General features: G+C 44.9%; 1 protein-coding gene across 2 annotated transcripts in view; it reads right to left on the bottom strand.

Annotated features, from left to right (window-relative positions):
• TMC3 (transmembrane channel like 3) overlaps positions 1–27,187 on the bottom strand; it is a 59,823-nt gene extending 32,636 nt beyond the window's left edge. For both annotated transcript variants that reach the window (XM_001928958.6, XM_084968399.1), the window contains exons 1-9: positions 26,924–27,187; positions 25,367–25,513; positions 18,267–18,342; positions 13,333–13,414; positions 9,622–9,728; positions 8,420–8,518; positions 8,174–8,316; positions 6,021–6,168; positions 5,014–5,057 (exon numbers count right to left, since the gene is read on the bottom strand). In XM_001928958.6, coding sequence (XP_001928993.4) covers positions 5,014–5,057; positions 6,021–6,168; positions 8,174–8,316; positions 8,420–8,518; positions 9,622–9,728; positions 13,333–13,414; positions 18,267–18,342; positions 25,367–25,513; positions 26,924–27,012 — 935 coding nt within the window. In that variant the 5' untranslated portion in view covers positions 27,013–27,187. The remainder of the gene's footprint in view (positions 1–5,013; positions 5,058–6,020; positions 6,169–8,173; positions 8,317–8,419; positions 8,519–9,621; positions 9,729–13,332; positions 13,415–18,266; positions 18,343–25,366; positions 25,514–26,923) is intronic.
• Positions 27,188–27,796: the final 609 nt, after the last annotated feature.

Genomic DNA, 27,796 nt, shown 5'->3' on the forward strand with positions numbered 1-27,796 from the left:
TGAATGAGGTGTTTTTGAACTGGAAAGCATTTAAGACAGTCGGAGCTTTCAAATTTGAGGGGACATAAAAACCATCTGTGAGTTTTGCTTTGCAAGACTGGCCAAGAACCTGGGTCACTGTGTCTCACTCCCAGAGATATTAATTCAGTCCGTCAGGGTCTGCATTTGTAGTGACCGTAGGTGATTCTGATGTGGGTGGGCGCTCTATGTCCCCAGAGAGGCAGGGATGGAGTTCCATTCTTTTATTTCATAGACGAGGAAGTGGAGGCCTGGAGACAGCGTAGAAATTAATAAGGGAGTTCCCATCATGGCTCAGTGGTTAACGAACCCGACTAGCATCCATGAGGACACAGGTTCGATCCCTGGCATTGCTCAGTGGGTTAAGGATCCAGTGTTGCCATGAGCTGTGGTGTAGGTCGCAGACAAGGCTCAGATCCTGCATTGCTGTGGCTGTAGTGTAGGTCGGCGGCTACATTTCCGATTTGACCCCTAGCCTGGGAACCTCCATATGCTGTGGGTGCAGCCCTAAAAAGAAAAAAAAAAAAAGACAACAACAAAAAAAAGAAATTAATGAGACAGGGAGGGTGAGAGCCATCTCACTAGGGAGCGTTGTGCTTCCTCCCAGGGGATGAGGGTTTCTTCAAACCCCCAACCCCCCAGTTCCTCTGGACAGGCTTTCTGCATTGTAGGAACTAATCATGGGGCCCAAAGAACCAGGAAGGGTATCAGATGAGCAGAAGTGTGGGGTCCAGAAGCCAGGTCACTGCTCCCTCCTGGAGATGGCCCTTCCTGCTGTCGGTTCTCTGGCTAAAGGGCCTCACCCTCATCAAGGAAGCCCTCCAAACCTTAAGAAGAACTTCAACCCTGAGAAGTCACCTTAGAAACTTTGTCAACAAGAACTGAAGACTCTTTGGGTCTTAAAACTTCAGAGATGGAGTTCCCGTCGTGGCGCAGTGGTTAACGAATCCGACTAGGAACCATGAGGTTGCGGGTTCGGTCCCTGCCCTTGCTCAGTGGGTTAACGATCCGGCGTTGCCATGAGCTGTGGTGTAGGTTGCAGACTCGGCTCGGATCCCGCGTTGCTGTGGCTCTGCCGCAAGCCGGTGGCTACAGCTCTGATTCAACCCCTAGCCTGGGAACCTCCATATGCCGCGGGAGCGGCCCAAGAAATAGCAAAAAGACAAAAAAAAAAAAACAACTTCAGAGATACATTGAGAAATAAAACCAGTCTTTGCTTGATATAGCAAACTAGAGACTGGTATTCAAAGTGCCTTTTATGGGAGTTCCCGTCGTGGCGCAGTGGTTAACGAATCCGACTAGGAACCATGAGGTTGCGGGTTCGGTCCTGCCCTTGCTCAGTGGGTTAACAATCCGGCGTTGCCATGAGCTGTGGTGTAGGTTGCAGACTCGGCTCGGATCCTGCGTTGCTGTGGCTCTGGTGTAGGCCAGGGGCTACAGCTCCGATTCGACCCCTGGCCTGGGAACCTCCATATGCCGTGGGAGCGGCCCAAGAAATAGCAAAAAAAAAAAGACAAAAAAAAAAAAAGTGCCTTTTATGGAGTTCCTGTCATGGCGCAGTGGTTAACGAATCCAACTAGGAACCACGAGGTTGCGGGTTTGGTCCCTGCCCTTGCTCAGTGGGTTAATGATCCGGCGTTGCCGTGAGCTGTGGTGTAGGTTGCAGACACAGCTCGGATCCCAAGTTGCTGTGGCTCTGGTGTAGGCTGGCAGCTACAGCTCCGATTCGACCCCTAGCCTGGGAACCTCCACATGCCGCGAGAGTGGCCCAAGAGATGGCAAAAAGACAAAAAAAATAAAAAAGTGCCTTTTATGATCTAAGTTAAATAATAGGATGCTGGTCAGCCTCAGCCCTCTCACCCTATTGCCAGATCCGTGGAAGGAAGAACAACTCCTAAATACTGCTATTATGGGGTTCCAGAGTTCCTGTTGTGGTTCAGTGGGTTAAGAACCTGACGTAGTGTTCATGAGGTTGTGGGTTCCATCCCTGGCCTTGCTCAGGGGGTTAAGGATCTGGTGTTGCCACAAGCTGTGGCATAAGGCTGCAGATGTGGCTTGGATCCTGTGTGGCTGTGGCTGTGGTGTAGGCCAGCGGCTGAAGCTCTGATTCAGCTCCTAGCCTGGAAACTTCCATGTGCCACAGGTGCAGCTGTAAAAAGAAAAAGAAAAAAAAAAAGAAAAGTTATGGGGTTCCCTACTCCCAAAGACATTCTATGATGCCACCATCATCGTAATTCCAAAACCAGACAAAGATACCACCAAAAAAGAAAACTATAGGCCAATATCTTTGATGAATATAGACACACAAATTCTCAACAAAATTTTAGCCACCTGAATCCAACAACATGTAAAAAAGATCATACACCATGACCAGGTGAGATTCATCCCAGGTGCACAAGGATGCTTCAACACATGCAAATCAATCAACGTCATACACCACATTAACAAAAGAAAAGTCAAAAACCACATGATCATCTCAATAGATGCAGAAAAAGCATTTGACAAAGTCCAACATCCATTCATGATCAAAACTCCTACCAAAGTGGGTATAGAGGGAACATACCTTAACATAATCAAAGCCATTAATGACAAACCCACAGCAAATATAATACTCAATGGATAAAAGCTGAAAGCCTTTCCACTAAAATCTGGAATAATACAAGGATGTCCTCTCTCACCGCTGTTATTCAACATAGTATTGGAAGTCCTAGCCACAGCAATCAGACCAACAAAAGAAATAAAAGGCATCCAAATAGGATGAGAAGAGGGAAGAGGTAAAACTGTCACTGTATGCAGATGACAAAATACTGCATATGGAAACCCTAAGGACTCAACCCAAAAACTACTTGAACTGATCAACAAATTCAGCAAAGTAGCAGGATGTAAGATTAACATTCAGAAATCAGTCACATTTCTGTATACCAACAATGAAATATTAGAAAAGGAATACAAAAATAGAATACCTTTTAAAATTGCACCACAAAAGATTAAATACCTGGGAATACACCTGACCAAGGAGGTAAAGGTCTTACATGCTGAGAACTATAAAACATTAATCAAGGAAATTAAAGAAGATGTCAAGAAATGGAAAGATATTCCATGTTCCTGGATTGGAAAAATCAATGTTGTAAAAACGGCCATACTACCCAAAGCAATCTACAGATTCAGTGCAACCCCTGTCAAATTACCAATGACATTTTTCACAGAACTAGAACAAAAAACCCAAAAATTTATATGGAACAACAAAAAACCCAGAATTGCTGAAACATTCTGAAGAACAAAAGCCAAGCAGGAGGCATAACTCTTCCAGACTTCAGGCAATATTACAAAGCCACAGTCATCAAGACAGTGTGGTACTGGTACCAAAACAGACAGACAGACCAATGGGACAGAATAGAGAACCCAGAAATAAATCCAGACACCTATGGTCAATTAATCTTTGACAAAGGAGGCAAGAACATAAAAATGGGAAAAAGACAGTCTTTTCAGCAAGCATTGCTGGGAAACCTGGACAGCTGCATGCAAATCAATGAAACTAGAGCACACCCTCACACCAAATAAAATAAAAACTCAAAATGGCTTAAATACTTATGTATAAGACAAGACACCATCAAACTCCTAAAAGAGAACATAGGCAAAACATTCTTTGACATCAACCTCATGAATATTTTCTCTGGTCAGTCTCCCAAAGCAACAGAAATAAAAGCAAAAATAAACCAATGGGACCTAATCAAACTGACAAGCTTTTGCACAGCAAAGGAAACCAAAAAGAAAACAAAAAGACAACTTACAGAATGGGAGAAAATAGTTTCAAATGATGCAACGGATAAGGGCTTAATCTCTAGAATATACAAGCAACTTCTACAACTCAACAGCAAAAAAGCCAACAACCCAATTGAAAAACGGGCAAAAGACCTGAATAGACATTTTTCCAAGGAAGATGTACAGATGGCCAACAAGCACATGAAAAAATGCTCAAAATCACTGATTATTAGAGAAATGCAAATCAAAACCACCATGGGATACCACCTCACACCAGTCAAAATGGCCATCATTAATAAGTCCACAAATAACAAATGCTGGAGGGGTGTGAAGAAAATGGAGCCCTCCTGCACTGTTGGTGGGAATGTAAGCTGGTACAGCCACTATGGAGAACAGTATGGAAGTACCTTAGAAATCTATACATAGAACTACCATATGACCCAGTAATCTCACTCTTGGGCATATATCCAGACAAAACTTTCCTTAAAAAAGACATGTGCACCCACATGTTCATTGCAGCTCTATTCACAATAGCCAAGAGCTGGAAACAACCCAAATGTCCATTGCCCGACAATTGGATTAGGAAGATGTGGTATATATACACAATGGAATACTATTCATCCATAAAAAAGAATGAAATAATGCCATTTGCAGCAACATGGATGGAACTAGAGACTCTCATCCTGAGTGAAGTAAGTCAGAAAGAGAAAGAAAAATACCATATGATATCACTTATATCTGGAATCTAATATGAGGCACAAATGAAGCTTTCCACAGAAAAGAAAATCATGGACTTGGAGAATAGACTTGTGGTTGCCAAGGGGGAGGGGGAGGGAGTGGGGTGCTTGGGGAGCTTGGGGTTAATGGATACAAACTATTGCCTTGGGAATGGATTAGCAATGATATCCTGCTGTGTAGCACTGGGAACTATGTCTAGTCATTTATGATGGAGCATGATAATGTACGAAAATAGAATGTGTACATGTATGTGTAACTGGGTCACCACGCTGTACAGTAGAAAAAAAATTGTATTGGGGAAATAACTTAAAAATAATAATAATTAAAAAAAAGAAAAAAAATTATGGTGTCCCACATATCATATTAGCTGAAGGACAGATTTGGGGAAGAAAGAAGAATGGCCTAACAATATGTAGAAATAAGATATAGTCTGGCAATTTCTGTACCAAATTAAAAGAACTTAATGAATTTAGTATAAGAAAACTTAATACATACAGGTTTTTTCTCTTCTTCTTTTCCTGTTCTTCCAGTATAGCCTCCTTTAAAGAAAGATACATATGTATTGAAAGCTTAGCATTATCATTAATCACAAATCTTTAGAAATAGTTTATGAAAGAAATGACTTAGTCCAGTATTTCATTTTTTTTTTTGGCTTTTTTTGAGGGGGTGCACTATGGCATATGGAAGTTCCCAGGCTAGGGGTCGAATCAGAGCTACAGCTGGTGGCCTACACCACAGCCACAGCAACGCCAGATCCGAGCTGCATCTGTGACCTACACCACAGCTCAAGGCAATGCCTGATCTTAACCCACTGAGCAAGGGCAGGGATAGAGCCCGCATCCTCATGGATGCTAGTAAGATTTGTTTCCACTGAGCCACAAATGGAAACTCCAATCCTGTATTTTTAATAACTTCCATGTCTAGACTATATTCTCTAAGATTCTACTGTTATCAATGCTTTATATAAAAATAACTAGATAAGAAAGGAAATTGGGGATTGGGAAGAAGAGACGGAGGAGAAAATTATTGAGATCAATTGAAATGACCTCAATAATTTTTTTCTCAAAAGGGGGCACCATTTAGCTGTCTGTGTTGTTCAGTTGACCCAAGTCTCTGAATGCTTTTTACTATGTTATCTTCAAAGTCAACACTAAAATCTTTAATCCCCCCACATATGTGCTTATTTACCAGTTATATACATGCAATACAATAGTAAGCATTGTGCAAATGATCAAAGATTAAAAGCATTGACATTTTAGAAGAATAAGACTTTAAAAAATAAAGAGAAGTTCCATCACTTTCCTCCTGTACAGCATCGAATTGTTTGGGGGGTATGGGGGGGCATGTCATGTCACTGAGGAGAAGGCTGCCCTGCCTGTGAGCACGGTGGGAGGGAAGGGGACTGTGAAGCCTCTCCCAGCAGAGGGCCAGCGGCTCCCGCTGTAAGCGAGGTGGGCTGTGGACCCTGACTCCCCACATCCTGGACAGGCTCCCTTACTCACCCTGATGCTGTTCACGATGGCAGCCGTTTTGCTCTCTGCCGCCTCCGGGTTCCCAATGAGATAATCCCAAGCGCAAAACACCCGCCAGCAGAAGGTGTAGTTTTCATTGGAAGCACTGGCGAGGCTCGTGCGGGAGTTCTTAGCCATCCTGCACAGCAGACCGGAAAGAGTCACACAAGAACAGTGTTAGGAATAAGCTTAGCCTCTGGGGGCTGCTGTGAAGCCACAAAGAGCCTCGTGGGAACCAGAGCACGCTGCTGCATCCGGGTGAAGGCAAGCAGAGCACCGGCTGGATTCGGCCTCGCTTGCATCCTCAGCTTCCCCTTGATCGGTGTGAAGACGGCAAAGGCTCATTCTTGGGTGAGTCCACTGCACAAGCCCTCTCATCACTGGTGGCCAGGAGGTCCCTGAAGGTGTGTGGACCCATTTCATCTCTGTGCAGCTGTGACTGTGAAACAAAGTTGTCTCCTTGGGGCTGAATCAGTCTTCCCGGTGGCCCTGCCCACTGAGGGTAACGCTTGCCCACCTCACCGAGGACAAACTGCCTGTCATGTCCCTTTTGTACATGACATTCCCTGGATGTACTGGAAGGGAGGAATCACGCTCCCTCCTCAGGGGAAAGTCTCCCTGTCCTTTAGACTGTTTCTCCTGTTATAAGTATTTACCTTGTCTCTCCACCCACATTTCCAGCTCTCAAGTTTACATCAATTTGTCTCTTACATTGTAACATCTCAGCAAAGGACCTGTGTTCCGAGTGGGGTTTTGAGGCTACGCAGAGGCTAAGCTGGAAAACTTTCCTGTGAATTGAAGGTCCTCAAGTCACTATGCATCTTCACAGGTTTCTGTTTCATGATGATGATGGCAGTGGTGGTGACTGTTTCCTATTTTTTATCCCAATCATTTCTACCTGCACTTTGCTGAGACGCCACAAGGGGCAGTGTGATACAGACCAGATGGTGCACAGCCATCAGAGAGAAGTAGCAGGCGCAGCCAGCAGGTGGCGGCCAGGTTCTCCTGGATTCAGAGCCTCTGTCCGTCTGCATTATTCTCGCTCCTGCACAGCACAGAATGTGACAGCCAGGAGGGAACCTGGTCGTTCTCTCAGCCAGGTTGCCCATTTTACAGATGAGACCCAGGGAAGGAAGGTGAGTTGCGGTGGCCTCACGATGGGAGTGGTGCGGGACTCGTGGCAGCCAGCTTGCTTTATTTGTGCTGTGCCTCCTTTCAATAATGCACTGCATGTTCGAACTATGTAACAATACATTTGAGGCTGGCCTTTGCAAAGTTTGTAACTAGGTCACAGGCAAAGGAAGATGTTTTGCTTTCTGCAAACTCTGGCCACCTAGACCATCTTATTCATATCTCTGTTAGTACAGTAACCACACTGTCTAAAATTACAGTAACTGGGGAGTTCCCATCGTGGCTCAGCAGTAACAAACCTGACTAGTATCCATGAGGATGTGGATTCAATCCCTGGACTTGCTCAGTGGGTTAAGGATCCTGCATTGCTGTGGCTGTGGTGTAGGCTGGTAGCTGCAGCTCCGATTCGACCCCTAGCCTGAGAACCTCCATATGCCACACCCGCGGCCCTACGAAAGCAAAATAATAATAATGATAAAATAAGTAAAATAAAATAAAATTACAGTAACTGCTAAGTCTATATAATTCTTGTCTCTCCAGACCCAGTACAGGACCTGACACAAAGTAGTAACTCTTTAATCAGTGTTAGTTAAAGTGAGCATATATCTCTTTTATTCACGGTCTTCTCATCTGTAAAATGGGTCCACTTATTTATTTATTTTTTTGGCTGCCCCGGTTTTTTTTTTTTTTTTTGGGCCGCACTGCGGCATATGGAGGTTCCCAGGTTAGGGGCTGAATCGGAGCTGCAGCTGCCAGTCTACACCACAGCCACAGCAATGTCAGATCTGAGCAGTGTCTTCTACCTACACCACAGCTCCTGGCAACACTGAATCCTTAACCCACTGAGCAAAACCAGGAATCAAATGCACATCCTCGTGGATATCAGTCGGGTTTGTTTCCACTGCACCATGATGGGAACTCCCCAAATGGGTCCACTTATGCCTTTACACGGTTATTGACAAGATGAAATGGGGCCATTTTGGCGTGTCTTTTGAGAAACTGAACAGACATACTTTTTTAAGAGAATGATGAAGCTGTAAGCAAACACTGCCATCCCCACCAGGAAATACGCCAAGGGCAGCCGGTAGCCAGCTCTCCCGATCCTTCTTTCCCTGCCATAGTAGCCATAGAAGAGGACTGAGTACTGGAGGTAGCCCTGCAAAGAGAGCACTTGGTGTCACTTCTGAATCCCAGCCCAAGAACCGAGGCCCATTCACCCCCTCCCCCAGGATAAGAGGATGGCCAGGCCTCAACCTCACCCCCAGGGACCAGACGGTGTCCAGGTCTTGGGCAGAGGCAATATGCTCCTTGGGGATGGTCTTGCTGGCCGTGCTTCCAAAGGGTTGACCTGCAATGAGCTGGTGAGAAAGGAAAGGATGTCATGGGGTCCTCTGGGGGGGACAGGACCAGAAGAAAAGGGGCCAAGAGTCCTCATGCACCTGTGAAGATGCTGCACATACAAGATCTCTAGGGGGTGGGTTCTGCTTGATACCCAGTGATGACAAATTAATCGTGGGTGATAACCGCTGATGAGAAATTAATAGCCAGATTTTCTTTTTGCCTGGTCAGGGCCTGTCTGGTGTGCTCTCTCTGGGCCGGACATGGCTTCTATGGGTGGATGATTTAAGCCACTGGGTTTCTTCCCCTGACCCCCCGTCCTCCCTGCCTCCCTCCCTCCCTTCCTTCCTTCCTTCCTTCCTTCCTTCCTTCCTTTCTGTCTTTCCTTCCTTCCTTCTTTCTCTCTTTCTAAATTATACTTGATTTACCATGTTGTGCCAATTTCTGCTGTACAAAAAAGTGACTCAGTCAAACATATATACACATTTTTTAAAATATTTTTTTCCATCATGGTCTATGTGAAGTAACCGGGTTTCTATAATGGCACAGGAAATGGCCCCATTTCCTTGGTGAGGATAAAATTTGATTGAGAAATGGGTTGTATCTTAACACAATGTCTGCAAACCGGCTCACAAGCCAAATCCAGCTTGTCATGTCTTTTTGTGTGGTCCGAAAGCTAAGAATGGCTTGGGCATTTTTAAATGGTCGGAAAGAAATCAAAAGAAGAGTGTTTTGTGACACATAAGAATGATGGGAAATCACACAACACTGTCAATCAGCTACACTTGAATTAAAAAAAAGTTTAAAAGAATGACAGGAAAGTCAAACGTCAGGATCTACAAATAAAATTTTATTAGAATATAGCCACAGTGATTAGTTTTCTGCTGGCTATGGCTGCCCTTGCACTACATGGTAGATTTGAGTAGTTGCGACAGAAACCATCTGGTCCCCAAAGCCTGAAATATTTACTATCTGGCCCTTTCTGGAAAAGGTTTGCCAAGCTGTTTTAACAACCAAATGATCCTTCCCACGAGGATAATGAGGGCGTTATTTTATGCTACTGCTCTAAATGCCTCTTCTTGCTAGCGAATGGCAGTTTTTACTCTCCTGAAACGGTTCTTACCTCTGGAATGACAATAAATGCACCTGTCATAATCGTGAGCACAATGTTGATTCCAAATAACCATCTCAAGAATATGAAATAAGAGGCAACACCCGATCCGAAATGACCTGAAGAGAGACAAGGTAATGAGAATGGTTTATACAAAATCTCCCCCATGCAAGCCATTCTCTGTAAGGCAACACTGTAATTTTTCTTAGATCAGCAGGACATAAGAGTAAGAAGGCCAGAATTGTACCAGTCAGGGTGTTCCCCTCAAATGATCACTTATAGGAATTAAAATCTTCATGAATATCTGCCAGTTATATATGCAGAAAAACATCCCCAATGTAATAATTTCCCTAAGGTCATATTGATCTAAAATGCTTTTATCAAATTTATATTTTATGTAACTTCAGCATCTCTTGAGAAGTTAATATACTTCCTTTTTCTTTTGCATAGTTTTGAAAATGTAGAGGATTTTTCTAAGGATTCTTTTGTCTGAATCTCTTTCTGTTTTTTTATTTTTTATTTATTTTATTTGACTGAACTTGTGGCATGTGGAAGTTTCCAGGCCAGGGATCAAAACCCTTGACACAGCAGGGCCTTGAGCCACAACAGTGACAATGCCAGATCCTTACCTGCTACACCACCAGGGAACACCTCTTTTGTCTTAATTTCAAAAGAAATAACACTATGCTAGACAGTAACATCAGGGGAAGCTGGGTGAAGTGGTTATGAGAACTCCCTTTGCCACTTTGCCATATATTTAAACTTATTCTAAAATAAAGGGTAGAGGGAATTCCCGTTGCGGCTCTGACTAGCATCCATGAGGATGCAGGTTCGATCCTTGGCCTCGCTCAGTGGGTTAAGGATTCGGTGTTGCTGTGAGCTGTGATGTAGGTCGCAGATGTATCTTGGATCTTACATTGCTGTGGCTGTGGCACAGGTCGGCAGCTACAGCTCCAAATGGACCCCTAGCCTGGGAACCTCCATATGCTGAGGGTGCGGCCCTAAAAAGCAAAAATAAAAAGACAGTAAAATAAAATATAATAAAATAAAAAAGAGTATGTAAGGATTTCTTCTGAGAAAGTAAGGGAACATAGAATTAACTGGATGAGAATGAAGGTGATGCTTTGATGTCATTTTGTGGCAGACGGACGTGTACCAGACTTTGGAAAAATAACATCTTGAAATTTTATTTCAAATCTAGCTTAGGTTTCATAAGAATTAGGAAAATACATCATAAAGAAAACCAAAAAAAAATTGCCTATTCAAGGTTACTAAATAAAAATCACCACTAGAATTACTTTCTAGTAAATTTTTAGTGTAACCCTTCATTATAATTCTATACACATACTTTAAAAAAATTGGTATATCTCTACAACATGCATTGCAAGTTATCAATACACTATGAGCATTTTCTCATATAAAATATTTCCCTATAAAAAGAATTTTACCATTTCATCAAGCAAATTTTACATAATTTATTTAACCTATCACAGCTGGACATTTAGGAAGTTTCTAACTTTGTATTTTTAAGCTCAAATTGTATTTTATTTTTTGGCCTCACCCTGTGGCATGTAGAAGCTCCGGGGCCAGGGATAGAACCTGCACCACAGCAGTGACAATGCCGGATCCTTAATCTGCTGAGCCACCAGGGAACTCCTGGAAGTTTCTAACTTTTCACCAGGTAAAGAATTCACTAGGGAAATAATTCTGGAAGAAGCAACTTTCATCTAAGATTGGATTACCTAGAGCAGAGCCTGAGAAAAGGGTTCAGCTCACATGTTATATTGAGGAATCAATCTCGGGAGGAAGGGGGTGAGGGGATCAGGGAAGGTCTGGGGACAGAGCCAAGCAAAGACGTGGTCTCAGCTGGAGCCTGGCTTAGCCTGATCCCATGGGGCACTCTGGAGGGCACGTGGCATCATAGAGTTGGTCCCACCATGAACAAAAGGCTGGACTTGAATACCCCTTAGTCATTGCCCCTAGGCTCTCCAGTGGGGCTGTGAGGGCAGGTAATGAATGCCCAGCATCTGGAACAAAACGGGTGGAGACTAATCCTCTGGAGAAGGGGGCAACGATGAGTCACAGCAGCCAAGAGCAGCTGAGAAAAGGCGGCCCAGCCAAGGAGATGGATCTGGGCAGGGCACCATCTGTGTCCACACAGCCTCATGCTCTGATTCTGTTGTGGCTGTTGTTTTCCCTGGTTGTTAAGGAATGGAAGAGTTCTATCAAAGAGGATAAACATTTTGAAGACATTTGGCACAAATTATAACTTTCGCCTAGAAATATCATCTCCATTGACATTTTCACCAGCTGGTAAGAACGTGCTTAATTCCTTTTAAATATTTAACATGTTCTTTTTTCCCTTCGATCTGCCATTTAGCTGTGTTTATTTTTTATGCACACAAAATTTCTCTTATATGGAGTTAAATATAACAGTACTTTCCTGGGTAATTTCCTTCTTTACTTTTATAATTTGACAGGCTTCCATTCTGGGATCCCATTTCTCTTATTTCTTTTAATTCTCTCATGGTTTTCTATTTTCTATTTAAATATTTAATGGAACTTTAAAGCAAAGGAGCTAAACTTAATCTGTAAAACAGTTGAGTCAATTGTTCCAGCGTCATTTATGCTACACTGTTTCAATTCTTATACCTTTTATAATATATTTTTAACATTTTGGTTATGCAAGTTCATCTGCACGTTTCCTTTTTAAAAAGTTTTCAGGAGTTCCCGTTGTGGCTCAGTGGTAAGGATCCCAACTAGTATCCAAGAGGCTGTGGGTTTGATCCCTGACCTTGCTCAGTGGGTCAAGGATCCAGCGTTGCCATGAGCTATGGTGTAGTTTGCAAATGTGGCTTGGATCTGGTGTTGCTGTGGCTATGGCAGGGAGCTGCAGCTCCAATTCAACCCCTAGCCTGGGAACGTCCCTATGCCAAGGGTGCTGCCCTAAAAAGACAAAAAAAAAGTTTTCAATTAGTCTTCCTTTGATATGAGTTAATTTTGTTGAATACAAAAACCATTGCATTGAGAATTTCTTTGGAATTGCAATAAACCTGTAGATTGATATTGAGAAAATTAACACCTTCCAAATATCCAATCACCCTATGTCTCTTCACAAGACTTTTTAAACATCCCCTGGTCCAGTTTTACAGTTTTCTTTGTTTCAAACTTCTGGTTACATGTATTTCTTGTCTTGGGTGTTGCATCTGTGTGTTTGTAGTGTGTGTGTGTGTGTGTGTGTGTGTGTGTGTATAAACGTGATTGTGATTGATTTATTTTGTAGGATACTTTTCTAAATGATTTCAATCACCTCCACAGGGATCGAACCCACATCCTCATGGATCCTAGTCAGGTTCGTTAACCACTGAGCCACCAAGGGAACGCCCAAATTTTTGTATTTTTGTTTTGTCCATATTACCTTTTTATTCATCTACACAGTTTTTCCCTCTATTCTTTTGGGCTTGTGTTGTGTCTGACCAAGGTGTGAGCTGACAGAGAAATGTGGAACGTGGGGCTGTTTTTATCCTGGGAGGTGGTGAGGACAGACACCGTATCTTCCATCTCCACGGTGGTCCTATGTCCAGCCCAGGTCAGCATCACCTGTGCAGGTGCCCCTGGATGCCCAGTATAAGGACCAGGACATCCTAGACCCCTCTCAAGTTCGAGATTGGCTGGTCACTAGTTCCACACCCCCAACTTGCCCCTCCAAGTGCCAACACTTACTCTCAATTTTCTTTATCCTCATTTCCCAGGGGATGAAGATGACCACAAAGTTACAGGCCAGACGTGCAAATTTCCGCCAGAGCTGGACAGGAGGGAATAAGATTAGAAGACCTGACATTCACAGCCTCTATCCAGAGAAAACCACAACTCGCAAAGACACATGTACTCTGATGTTCACTGCAGCACTATTTTCAATAGCCAAGACATGGAAACAACCTAAATGTCCATCAACAGACGAGTGGATCAAGAAGATGTGGTACATATATACACAGTGGAATATTACTCAGCCATTAAAAGGAAAGAAATAACGGCACTTGCAGCAATGTGGATGGACCTAGAAATTATCATGCTAAGTGAAGTCAGCCATACCATGAGACACCAACATCAAATGCTTTCACTGACACGTGGAATCTGAAAAAAGGACAGACTGAACTTTGCAGAACAGATGCTGACTCACAGACATTGAAAAAATTATGGTCTCCGGAGGAGACAGTTCGGGGGGTGGGGGGATGTGCTTGGGTTATGGGATGGAAATCCTGTGAAATTGGATTGTGATGATCATTATACAACTACAGATGTGATAAATTCATTTGCATAATTAAAAAAAAAAAAGAAGAAGACCTGACATTCACGAAGACAGTGATGACTTTGGAGTACCAGGGTCCTGAATGGAGGCGAGACTCCCAGAGGCACCATCTAATACCTCTCATTATGACTTCACAGGCCTTTAGGGAGCTTAGGGAGCGCTCGGACCAAAGCAGCTGCTTCTCTTCTCTGTGCTCCTGCCGAGGTGAGGGCATCTGTTCTGGGCTCTGAGCCGTGGTGTCTGTACCGTAATTCTCTAGGGTAGCAGCCTGCCTTATTCACACCATTCTGGCTGTGAGGACTAAGGGCAGACAAAACTACTTGAGGAATGATGTCCAAACACTCAACCCTGTCTGGATATGGGGGAACCCACATTTGGGCTCGGGAACCCATATGACTTTACAAACTGGCAGTGATTACAATTCCTGTCCCTATTTAAGGACCAAAAGTCTAGAACACATCTTGAAAATAAGCCCCAGTGTGTGCCTCCCAATCCTACAGCCAGAGCTTCCTTCCCAGCCTCTGTCCTGGCCCGGGTTGCCATGATAAAGTCTGGAAATTTGCCTTGTACCTTATAGAGACAATTACCAAAAGTTCAAAGGTCTTTTTTTTTTTTTTTTTTTTTTTCCTAAAGGGGGAGAAAGCAAAGGGTGAAAATGTGCCCTGATACCGGGCTTTCTCTCCCACAACATTAGCAAGTCGTTCATTTCAATGCACAAACAATCTGGGTTTGTGCTAGAAGCAAATGATATCACTGCAGAAAAGAAGGGCTCCTAATGTAATTACAACCTTCTGAGCGATGAGACGGCACGTGGCCCCGATGCAGACACGCATCATTATGTTATTCTGAATGTGTCTGCTAAGGCCAGAATGACTGCTTGTAAACGAGAATCTGAATTTTATCAGAAGTTGGAATGGTTCATCTTCTGCTCATGATTCAAGACCCAGCTCAAATACAGCCACTCCCATGAAGACCTTGTAGCCAGAAATACATTCTTCCATCCATAAACTCCCCCGGCAGTCGTTTTTGGTCTCTGAGCTAAAGCCTATCATGTGCTGGGCTTGCGTTGCCTTTAAATTGCTCATCTGGCTTATCTCGTCTAGCATGGAGAGGAAGACCCAGGCTTTCTGACTTTTCATCTGCTAGAGCATCCAGAGGCAGGGTGCCCAACATCCACTGGGGAGGATTTGGTATTGAAAGCATTGGAGACGCTGGTCCATTGTAAAGCCCTAAAGTGGAAGAAGCACTGGGTGGGAGGCCAGAGACCTGAGTTCTTGCTCCAGCTCAACCTCTATCTTACTATGGGCCCTGGGAAAGTGATTTGCTTTCTTTGGGATTCGATTTCCTCATCTGTGCAAGAAGGAGGATTCAATCAGTGGGATTCAGAATGCTCTTTATATTTAGAATTCAAATACATTTTAATGAGAATGTCAAGACACGAAACCAACTAGAGCAGAGCAACTCACGTAGGAGATGCAAAGCCTCCTTCTCCAGCCTCTGATGCTTATTTGAGAAGTCTGGGGCCCCATTAAAGGGCACTGGATTGAATGACCCCTCAGCACGCATTCTGGTAAAGGGGAATCTATATTAGCAAGGAGCTTCCTGGAGGCAAAAGTCATCGAAAAACAGGAAGCGTTGATGACCAAGGATCAGTAGTAAGGCATGGAGAAAAACAGCACGCTTCTTTGATGATTGGTACCGAATCTCCATGGCAAAAGCCTTGAAACCTTGGAATGAGTCCTGATTTTAAGAGCAAAGTGAACACAAAATAAAACAAAACCCAAAACCAGGAGTTCCCATTGTGACGCAGTGGCAACGAATCTGACTAGTATCCATGAGGACGCAGGTTTGATCCCTGGCCTCGCTCAGTGGGCTGGGGGGATCCAGCGCTGCCATGTACTGTGGTGTAGGTCGCAGACGCAGCTCAGATCTGGTGTTTCTGTGGCTGTAGCATAGGCCGGCAGCTGTAGCTCTGATGTTACCCCTAGCCTGGGAACCTCCATATGCTGCAGGTGCAGCTCTAAAAAGCTGAAAAAAAAAAAAAAAAGGTAGAGGAATGATGTTCTGAATGAGGAGGGAAAGAACCAAAATATTAGGAAGACATGGTGGGAGAATGACTTTCCTTGGACATTTTGCTGTGACTCCAGGGAGCAGAAGCAGCTGTTCTCAGTATCTCTTTACCCCCAGTGCCCAGCACAAAGCATGGCACATGGATTACACTGCACTGGATGGAACTGCCTTCTGCAGGGCCATTGGTAATATGGAAAGTGCTGGGTCTGTTAAGTGCTAGCTGACAGCGTTTGGAAAATCTCTAGGTAAGGCTGAACATTTGGATTCCCTTTCTCATTTAAAACACCCTGATTCTAATAATTCAGGCCATTATCAAATTACGCCTTACCTTTAATCTATATTGAGCTCATTGTTAATAGAAGCCTCAGTACTTTATTTTTTTTTTCTTTAGGGTCTCACCTGCAGCGTATGGAGGTTCCCAGGCTAGGGGTCCAATTGGAGCTTCAGCTGCCGGCCTGCACCACAGCCACAGCAATGCCAGATTTAAGCCACATCTTTGACCTGTGCCGTAGCTTGCGGCAACTTCTGGATCCTTAACCCACTGAGTGAGGCCATGGATGGAACCCACTTCCTCACAGACACTATGTTGGGTTCTTAACCCAATGAGCCACAACGGGAACTCCCCCAGTACTTTTTCATTGTTATATATATTACAGCTTGTCTGAACCCAACTGAACCTTGTATTTATTTCACAGATATTTTCCCTAGCATTTCATACACCTTATTTAGAGAAAACAAGAGAGTTTGGTAGCACATGTGCTTATAAAAAGATAATTTTGGGAGTTCCCGCTGTGGCACGGTGGGTTAAGAATCCGACTGCAGTGGCTTGGGTGACTGGTGAGATGCAGGTTCTGTCTCTGGCCTGGTGCAATGGGTTAAAGGATCTGCTGCTTGCTGCAGCTGTGGGGTAGGTCGCAGCTGCAGTGTGGATTCAATCCCTGGCTTGGGAACTTCATATGCTGAGGGTGTGGCCATTAAAAAAAAAAGATAATTTTGTTTTAAATGTTTATTCCATAAGCTCCATCACAATATAACACAGCATAAGGAGTTAAGTAATTTTGGTCATAGGAATGGATTAGAGCCAGCAGGCAGAGTCTGTGAGCAGTAAGAAGAAAGCAAGCCAAGGTAGAAACTTGTGGATTTTTGATATTTTGTAATTCTTCAGTTATGCAAAATTTATGACTGGCTACAATTTAAATGTTACTAAGAATATTTTTTGTTTCAGAGAATCTGAAAAGAGAATTTGTCAGTTTTTGTCAGTTAATAAACTTAAAATACACAATATTCATTATTGGTGGAGGAACTGTGAAGACAGCAAGTTCTTTCAATGTAGATGACAATATAAATTATCAAGGCTTTTGAAAAATAATTGATTAATATTTATAAAGAGCCAAAAAACATGGATCATGGTCTTTTCTTTAGAGATCATAGTTTTGACATTTATCCTAAAAAAAAAATTTAAGATAGGAAGAACCATCGGTACAAAGATATTCTTTGCAAGGCTGTTAATAATAAGGAAAAATCAGAAGCTATTTAAGTATCTCCAGCAGGCAAGTAGCTAATTAAATTATATATTTTTCGAATGGAATATTACACAGCCATTGAAAATGATGTGTAAAAACTGTATAGCCAACATCAAGAAAAATCCTTGTTACAGTGTTAAGTGAAAAAAAAAAGCAACACAAAAATATTTGTATGCTATAATTACTCTGATGTGAAAATTATATACTCAATGACTGAAAAGTGAAGTCTAAAAAATGATACTCTCTTGGGAAGTAGAGGATCATGGTAGAAATGGTTCTTTTCCTTTGTCTTCTAAATGTTTATGAAAATTATCAAAAATGTCTTCATAAACAGATAATTTTAATGTATACAAACATTTAGCTGTAACTGCATGGGAAAAGTAAACAAAAATCTTAGCATGGTATTATAAAATGAGCATTGGAATATGCCTGTAGTTTTCTCATTATATGCAATACAGTGAATATAACCTACCTGGATGGGTGGGATTACCTTGGGAAGGAATTACTGTCCATCTAAGGGAAGGTATTCTTTTTTTGATGAGTTGGGCTTATCCAGGGTCACACAATTGGTAAGTGATGGCACTGGGGACCAAAAGTTTTGGGAAATTCGGACCTTCCAGTTCATCATACTGCTCTTCAGCTATTAACGATGGATGTTCACAGCCTGTGTAGCACAGCAAGTGCAGGGCGTGGACCACTGCCCCCGGCCGGGAGACCACGGGAAGGGGGGGCACCTCCAAGTGTGCGCTCTTTACCTCTGCACCTGCTGCTTGGTAGCCTCGGGTCCGGGTCAGCCTCCCTTCAAACTTCAGCACAATGTCCTTCGCTCGTCTGAGAGAAGAAAAACACGATGATGAGCCTGTTTTATCACACAGATCATCCTGGCAAAGTATGCGAACATGCAGCAGGAATCGGGAGCCAAGCAGGGGCAGGATGAGAGGCGGTTTTGCCAATCTTGCATCTCCTGATGTTTGGTAACCAGAAAACTCCCTCAAGATGTTTCCTTCCTTCCTCTCACCCTTCTTTCCTTCCTTCCTCTCTTCCTTCCTCTCTTTCTTTTTTTTTTTTTTGCTTTTTTTTGGGGGGCCGCAGCTGTGGCATGTGGAGGTTAGCAGGCTAGGGATCGAATCAGAGCTGTGGCTGCAGGCCTACACCACAGCCCCAGCAACCGGGATCCAAGCCACATCTGCAACCTACACCCAGCTCACGGCAATGCCGGATCCTTAACCCACTGATCCAGGCCAGGGATCAAACCTGAAACCTCACGGTTCTTAGTCGGAATTGTTTCCTCTGTGCCACAAGTTTCCAGGAACTCTTAATTTATTTTTCTTTCTTTCCTTTTTTCCTTCCTTCCATCCGTCCTTTCTTTCTTTCTTTCCTCTCTCTCTCTTTTTCTTTCTTTTTTTTTGACTGTGCCCTTGGCATGCAGAAGTTCCCAGGCCAGGAATTGAACCTGTATCACAGCAGTGACAATGCTGGATCCTTACCAGTAGGCCACCAGGGAACTTTCTCCTTTGAAATAGTTTCTATAGCATTTACATACATGAATTCTTAAGAAATGATGAAAGACTACCAAAATCAATTGCAGCTGAATTTCTTTTTTCTTTTTTTTTCTTTTTACAGTCACCCTTGCTCATTACAGAAGTTCCCAGATTAGGGGTCCAACTGGAGCTGCAGCTGCCAGCCTATGCCACAGACATGGCAACATTGGATGCGAGCTGCATTTGTGACCTAAACAGCAGCTTTTGTGGCAACACCAGATCTTTAACCCACTGAGGGTGGCCAGGGATCAAACCTGTATCCTCACAGATACTATGTCGGGTTCTTAACTGCTGAGCCACAATGAGAACTCTGCAAGTGAATTTTTATGTGTCTTTTTATGGCCTCACATGCAGCATATGGAGGTTCCCAGGCTAGGGGTCAAATCAGAGCTATAGCTGCCAGCCTACACCACAGCCATAGCAATGCAGGATCCTCAACCCACTGAGTGAGGCCAGGGATTGAATCTGCAACCTCATGGTTCCTAGTCAGATTCATTTCCACTGTGCCACGATGGGAACTCCTGCAACTGAATTTCTAAATGCCCTTCCCTGATGCTGGCTGTTGGCTGGGCATCCTGGGCTTTGGAGATTTTACAGCATCTCAGCTCCTCCACTTTATCTCAGCACCCTTCCCCCTGCACTTGATTCTTTGGAAGTGAATGTCAGACCTAGCCCTGAGAATCAGCTTTGAGGAAAGGGTGGTGTCATTTAATGTGAAAAAGAAAGTTGTGTCTACGCAGCTATGCACAACCTGATGTAGCCTAAACCAACTACTGACCCACTAGCTGACCACTTTGGTGAGTTGGCCTGATGTCTCGCCTAAATGATTTAGCCTTGAAAAATGGACTGAATTTATTAGAATAGATGGTTAAATCCACACTTCCTTGTGGGATTAGAAAACAAAGGTTAGTGCCAGGGGACAGATGAAGTCAAAGACTCTTAGAGATGAATGTCACCTGTCAAGGTGGCCTCATCTGTCACTACACGGATGAGATCTTCGTGATTCATGGTTGACCACTTGCTTTGGGATCATTCAATTTATTCTTTTGACCCGTTTACATGTTAGGGAGTTCAGGCGTGTAGATCCCGAGCAGTGTCCTAGCCACACCCACTGGTGTCTGGTGCTTCCCTGAGAAACACAAGGAACTAGCTGGACCCCCTTTTCCCACCAACAGCATCATTTCTTGAGACCGTGATCTCGCCAGAGGGCCAAGCTTTGGATCTTTCTCCCTTTCTCCCTTTCTCCCTTTCTCCCTTTCTCCCTTTCTCCCTTTCTGGCCCTGCCAGTGCACTGGTTTCATTGTGGTCAGACCCAGAAATGCAAGCCAGAGGGAAGGTCAATGTTTTCCTTATACAGCATCTAAAAGACGGAGGAGTTCCCGTCATGGCTCAGTGGTTAACGAATCCGACTAAGAATCATGAGGTTGCGGGTTCAATCCCTGCCCTTGCTCAGTGGGTTAAGGATCTGGCATTGCCATGAGCTGTGGTGTAGGTCATAGACACGGCTCGGATCCCGTGTTGCTGTGGCTTTGGTGTAGGCTGGCGGCTACAGCTCCGATTGGACCCCTGGCCTGGGAACCTCCATATGCCGCGGGAGCTGCCCTAGAAAAAGGCAAAAAGACAAAAAAAGCCAAAAAAAAAAAAAAAAAAAAAAAAAGAAAAAGACAGGGGCCTGTAAAAGTGAAATGATAATTCACTTCACTTCGTTATTTATATGTTTTTGCTTACAAACCTTTTCAGCACCCTCAATGGTCAAGTAGCGTGGAATAGAGAGATCCTTAAAATAGAGTTGCTGCCATAGAGGAGCCTCTAGCGAATAGGGATGAGAGAGACCTGGAGTGACAACACGAGAGGATGGGGGCGAGTGCTACCATGGAGGGCTGAGGCAGCAGGGAGGACCTGATCGCATCTCACCCAGGCACCCTTATAGACCAACACTGACTCCACCAGTGCTAAGCCCTTGTCTTGCTACAGGAGAAAAGAATGTGTGCTCTCTCCTCCCAGACAGGTGGCTGCTGGTCCACACCCAGAGCCAGTGCTGCCTCCTTTCACCTGTGCTGCCAACGCTCCCTTGAGCCCCAGGCAGTCAGGGTCCAGCGCTCTCTGCGTATCCTACAGACCTGATGCATGCTGGCAGCTCCAATTAGGGAAGCCTTGCTCCAGTAGCTTCTCAAGGTGACGGGGAGGAGATGGGTGACAAGGGGGTGACAGATACAGGTCTCAGAGGGCAAGCTGCTCTCTGGGACCTTGACCACAGGCCAAGGCCTGGCAGGTGTCGGCCGTCTCAGAGCCCTGGCTGAGGGCCCTGGTCGCGCCCATGGCAGAAGGCGGAAGGTCGGGGTTGTTCTCTTGATTCTGACAGAAAAGTTATCATTTGCTTGGCTCTGCCCACGGGTCAAAAAGACTCAGACTCAGAGTTCTCGTCGTGGCTCAGTGGTTAACAAATCCAACTAGGAACCGTGAGGTTGCAGGTTCAATCCCTGACCTCGCTCAGTGGGTTAAGGATCCGGCGTTGCCATGAGCTGTGGTGTAGGTTGCAGACAAAGCTTGGATCCCACATTGCTGTGGCTCTGGTGTAGGCCAGCGGCTACAGCTCTGATTCGACCCCTAGCCTGGGAACCTCCATATGCTGTGGGTACGGCCCTAGAAAAGACAAAAAAAAAATAAAAAATAAAAAGACTCAGACTCCTGCAGTTCAGATAATCATTAAATCATCAAAATTCTGACAACATGCATGACTTTTTTTTTTTTTTTTTTAAGCATAGATTGGTAGAATAGAACAGAATATTGGAGTTGGGGTTCCAGAAGCCAAGATTAAAATTCAATTCCAGGGAGTTCCCGTTGTGGCTCAGCGGTAATGAACCCAACTAGTATCCATAAGGATGTGGGTTCGATCCCTGGCTTCACTCAGTGGGTTAAGGATCTGGCATTGCTGTGAGCTGTGGTGTAGGTCACAGACACAGGTTGGCTCGGATCCTGTGGTGCTGTGGCTGTGGTGTAGGCTGCCAGCTGCAGCTCTGATTCAACCCCTGGCCTGAGAACTTCCATAGGCCATGGGTGAGGCCCTAAAAAGACAAAATAAATAAAAGATAAAATTCAATTCCAGCACTCAGAAGCTGTATGTCCTGGGGGAAGCCCCTTAACATCTCTGAGTATTGATTTTTCTCATCTGAAAAAAAAAAATGCCCTCCTTACTCAAAGGAATTCAGGTGATTAGAGCGGATAATGGACATGGAGAATTAAGAAACTTCTGGGGATGGAAACTATGGATGACCTTAGCTGCCCACCTCAGCCACCTGGGGGAGAGGCTGGATCTTTGGCCAGATTGGAAGAACAGTGCCTGGAGTGGAAATCTAATGAAGGCACGATTTGATGGGAAAGAAATGCAAACCAAACGGCAGATTGGAGAGAAAAGGCAATCTGCTTGGCATCTGGAGAGGGGCGCTAAATAGTAAGATGTGGCGGCGCTTCCAATCCTGCCCACACAGGGGGTGGCTGAGGAGCAGGGGTTGTGTCTGTTTCTCCAGGAAAGTCCACTTCATGGGTCAGAGGAGCTCAATGGGCCTGGTCATTAAGATCATTCTACACATGCCCTTTACTGTGACCCCAGACATCGGAAATATCAACCACTAGGGAGTGACTCCTAGAGCCCAGATGCAAGAGCTTCACGTCACAAAGTTCATCATCTCATTGAATCCTTGAACACCTATCAAGGGATTGTAAGAGCGGGACCCTGTGAGGCCTTCCCAGAGTGGACCCCCACTCACCGCCTCCACCTGCCTTTTTTTTGGGGGGGGATCTTTTTTTAGGGCTGCACCTGCGGCACATGGAGGTTCCCAGGCTAGAGGTCCAATGGGAACTGTAGCCGCCAGCCTATGCCACAGTCACAGCAACGCGGGATCCGAGCCACGTCTGTGACCTACACCACAGCTCAAGGACAACACCGGATCCTTAACCCACTGATCGAGGCCAGGGATCGAACCCGAGTCCTCATGGATACTAGTTGGGTTCGCTAACTGCTAAGCCATGACAGGAACTCCACCACCTGCCTTTTTTTTTTTTTTTTTTTTTTGTCTTTTTTTTAGTTATTTCTTGGGCCGCTCCCGCGGCATATGGAGGTTCCCAGGCTAGGGGTCGAATCGGAGCTGTAGCCACTGGCCTACGCCAGAGGCACAGCAACGCAGGATCTGAGCCGCGTCTGCGACCTACACCACAGCTTACGGCAACGCCGGATCGTTAACCCACTGAGCAAGGGCGGGGACCGAACCCGCAACCTCATGGTTCCTAGTCGGATTCGTTAACCACTGCGCCACGACGGGAACTCCCCTGCCTTTTTATCTATAGAAAAACTTTAGTCAAAGAATCAATTTAATCTGAGAAGTTGAGACAATACAAAGAAACAGGAAAACAGTCAACAAGACAGAATAATCATAGCTTAGCCACTCAGCAACGTCAAGGACCTTTAGCTCTTCCTTAAGGACTGCAGAGAATCCTCTGAGCCATGTCCTCGGTGCTGTTATGCAGGTGCTGAAGCCCCCACCAGGTGGAAGAAGTCAACTTTGTGCTGCCCACAAGCACTGGTGGGAACCGGAAGGCTGATGTTACTGACTCCCAATCATCTCAGCACCCACCAGTCAGGAAATGTCCACGAGCTGATCCCACCCTGCTCCTCAAACATTATAAGGCTCCTCACTACTCCCTCCAAGGTGGCGCCGGGGGTGGGGGTGGGGGGCAGTCCTGGAGACACTAGCCTGCTGTGTTCCCTCTTTGCCTGGCAATTAAAGCTACTTTTTCTGTTTCTTCCAACTCTGTCTCACGTTTCTTTCTTTCTTTCTTTTTTGTCTTTTGTCTTTTTAGGGCTGTACCCGCGGCATATGGAGGTTCTCAGGCTAGGGGTCTAATTGGAGCTGTAGCTGCCGGCTGACACCACAGCCACAGCAACGCCAGATCCGAGCCGTGTCTGCGACCTATACCACAGCTCACGGCAATGCCGGATCCTTAACCCACTGAGTGAGGCCAGGGATCGAACCTATGTCCTCATGGATGCTAGTCAGATTTGTTTCCGCTTATTGCATTTGGAGTGGATAAGCAATGAGCCACGACAGGAACTCCAAGTCTTCATGTTTCTAGCTGGCATCTCCGTACAGAGGCAGCTGATATTTCGGCAACAGGATCTCAAACTCGAGTTTGCTTTAAGAATCAACCTGAATGCATATTAAAAATGCTAGCACCTTCTGCCATCATTTCTGACCAACTAAGTTAAAGGGCAACCAGGACTTGGAGAACAGACTTGTGGGTGCCAAGGGGGAAGGGGAGGGAATGGGATGGACTGGGAATCTGGGGCTAATAGATGCAAACTATTGCCTTTGGAATGGATAAGCAATGGGATCCTGCTGTGTGGCACTGGGAACTCTATCTAGTCACTTATGATGGAGCCTGATGGAGGATAATGTGAAAAAAAGAATCTATATATGTACATGTGACTGGGTCAGTTTGCTGTACAGTAGAAAGTTGATAGAACACTGTAAACCAACTATAATGGAAAAAGTAAAAATTATATTTAAAAACTCCAAAGAACAGAGCAGTGGTTACCAGAACGGGAGTGTGGGGGACAGTAAAACGGGGATGGGGATGGATGGCAGCTAAATTTTTTGGGGTGAGCAATGCTGTAGGTACACAGGGGCAGAGACAGAATGTGGTACACGTGAAGCTTATAAATCAATGTTACCCCAATAAAAAATAAATTGAAAAAAATAATAAAGGACAATCAGGGGTTTTTGTCTTTAGCAGCAAGCACCCAGACTGCTAAATGGTGAACACTGGGAAACACTGCTTCAGGAAGTCGGTGCTGCCCTTCCCCAGCACTTCAACTTAAAGGAGCAAGGAAGGGATTTTTGGAGTTATGAAAAGAGCCTGAGATCACATGGCTAGGCAATCTGTGTCCCAGTCTTCAGCATTTCATTATTATCGAAATTGACTTTGCACTATGACTCCATGTGTCCCACTAATCTCGGTTTCTCTAGAAGGAGGTGACAGCCGAGCAGGTAAAATGAACACGGGTATTCATTCTGGAGTGTACACCCACCTCTAGTGAGTTTAGCTATTTTGTTCACCTCTAGGCAGAGGGCTAGAATCTAGCATTGGAAAAGAAGGTAGAAACTCCCCAACTCCCTACCAACATCCACACCCAACCCAGACACGGGTACGCAGACACACACTCTGATGGGTGGTGATGCTCGTTTCCCAGGGCGGGGTAGGGTGGTTTAGGGGGAAGCGTCCTTGCAATAACCACCCATTGTAGTTGGGGCCCTTACCTCAGTGCCCGCAGCTTCTGTCCCATGGTCCAGGGTCGGCAGCGAATGTTGGCCATGAGATCTTTCTGGAACTGTATATTCTGGAAGATTTGTTCTGGATCGCTGCTGTCCCCTGTTTCATCAGCAGTAAAGCTGTCATCCAAGTTGCTGCAGGGATCAGGGCATTAAGGAGGAAATCTGATTAGCAGAATTGCTTCCAGCCAAGATCTTGCCCTGGGCAAGTTCAGCATCTTGCTGCCTGGGGTCATCTGTATGAAGTGAGCGTGTGTAGAAGGGGACGGATCCAGGGAGGCAGAGAGGGAGTTCCGCAGCAGCGTTAGCAGCTACTGGAACACGTTTGCTGTGATTCTACTATTTTGGTGGGTCAGTGAAAGAGGATATCTTCTCAGGATAAAAAATATTATCAGAAGACGTCCTAAAAGGAACCAAGAATGTGCTTATGTAGGATTCCCGAATAGCAGTATCGTTGATGGCAAAACAATTCCTTTTTCAGGCTCATTGGAATGATCAGTTAATTTTAGAGAAAAGACTCCTCCTGTCACCTATTGCTGGATGTAAAATAAATAAAAACCAAACTCTCTCATCCCTGTACGCCTGTTTTTTTGTTGTTGTTGTTGTGGGGATGTTTTGTTTTACTTTAAAATTTTGGCTGCACCCGTGGCATGTGGAAGTTTCCAGGTCAGGGACTGAACCCACGCCACAGCTGTACCCAGATCCAGAGCAGTGAAAACACCAGGTCCTTAACCCGCTGAGCCACCAGGGAACTCCCCTATACTCCTGCTTTGCTTCATTTGAAATCTGAGATAACAGAGGCAAACAGGCAGTGGTTTCTATGAACAAGAAATTAGCTAAGCAAATTTGCACGGGCAAATATTTCAGGGGAATAATTACTCTCTCAGACAACAACTTTTCAACATGTAGCAACATCCATTCTCAGTGAAAATGAATACACTAATCCCAAGGCAAGGTTTCAGAAGGAGATAAGAATATTCTGCTCTGGCTATTTGATATACGATGCACTTAAGAGTAAGAGAAAATAATTCCCTTGCCTTTCTCTAATTCAGATTGGTTTTACCTACACAAAGGAGAATTTTCTCCAGTTTCTCCAAATTAATGGAGGTCTGAATATACCTTTATGAATACTGAACAAATTTGAATAGTCCTCCCCCACTTCCAACCAGCCTTTCCCAACAGAAACCTCATTTATTATGACAGATGTATTGTCTGCTCTCTCGTGACATCGCTGATTGAGGAAACAGAGAGAAAACAGAAAGCAAGTCTGTGGATGTGGCCAGCAATAAAGCCAGGTCGGGGCACAGGCTTTTAAAAGGATTCTGATCAGAAGCGGGTAGAGCCTTTGCCCTCCGTGAGCATCGCTGAGGTTGCCGCCCCAGTAGTTCACGGACCTGGAGAAAGGAGTTTCTGAATTCATTCTGAAGGGGAGTGGGGCAGGGTGGGAACTTGGTCCTCCGGTCAGAGGCAAGCAAGGGGCACCCAGGCTTTCCCTCCTCACCAACCTTGCCTTCACTGCCCAGTGGACGGGTGGGACCGGCTCACCTGAGCAGCAGCGACTCTTGGTAGAAGTAGTGCTGGCTGGCATTTCTTCCGATGCTTCTATAACGCTGGGATGCCTTTGATGGTTTCATGGGGGTTGACCCGCTGCCCGTGAGCAGGAGGGATGGGCAGTGTGCTGGGGAGCTGGCAGGCAAGGGGTCTGCTTCCACTGAGGTTTCTGAACAGGATCTGCGAGTTGCTCTGCCTTCCAGTTCTCAGAAGCAGGACTGCACGTCTGTAGCCGATGCTTGGAGCAGGGGAGAAGCCAGGAAGTCAGTCATGCATATGTATGTTAAGGTGGCTGTGGCAGCAGAGATTGGCTGGAGGCAAGACAGCCAAAGGCAAGAGGCTTGGCCAGGTGATCTAAGATCACTTGGTGCTGCCCAAATAATCACATCTGTGACCCCTCGAGCCTAGAAAGAGCACCATAATTTGCAAAGCACTTTTCATCTGTTACCACAACTGTTGTTCACAAAATATTTAGGGGGATGCAAGGCATACTTAAAAAGCAAAACAAAACAAACAAACAAACAAAACAAAACAAACAAAAAACCTATCAAAAAAGAAGCTTGGGGAGGGCATTAGATTTGTTTCTTTTACTTTATTTGTTATATTCTATTGCTTTTGCTTTAAGAAAGTTGCCTATAGCCTGAAATATACGGGATAGCCCATTTTCAAGGCTCTGACCTTTAAAGGTATGACACATTTCCATTCATACAGAGATAAAAAGTTGCAGAACAGAGAATAACATTTATCTTGGTGGAGATTTACAGGGACATTGTGACCTGACCTACATAGACAACAGATTTCTGCACCCAGGAGTTGCAATAATCAACCACACCCTTGCCTTAAAAAACGCTTTGCTGGAGTTCCCTG

This window comes from Sus scrofa, chromosome 7, assembly GCF_054392235.1.
Source record: "Sus scrofa isolate SSC_HxYL_T2T_F1_AM1 chromosome 7, Sscrofa_HxYL_maternal_Yorkshire_Landrace_v2.0, whole genome shotgun sequence".
Taxonomy (NCBI): domain Eukaryota; kingdom Metazoa; phylum Chordata; class Mammalia; order Artiodactyla; family Suidae; genus Sus; species Sus scrofa.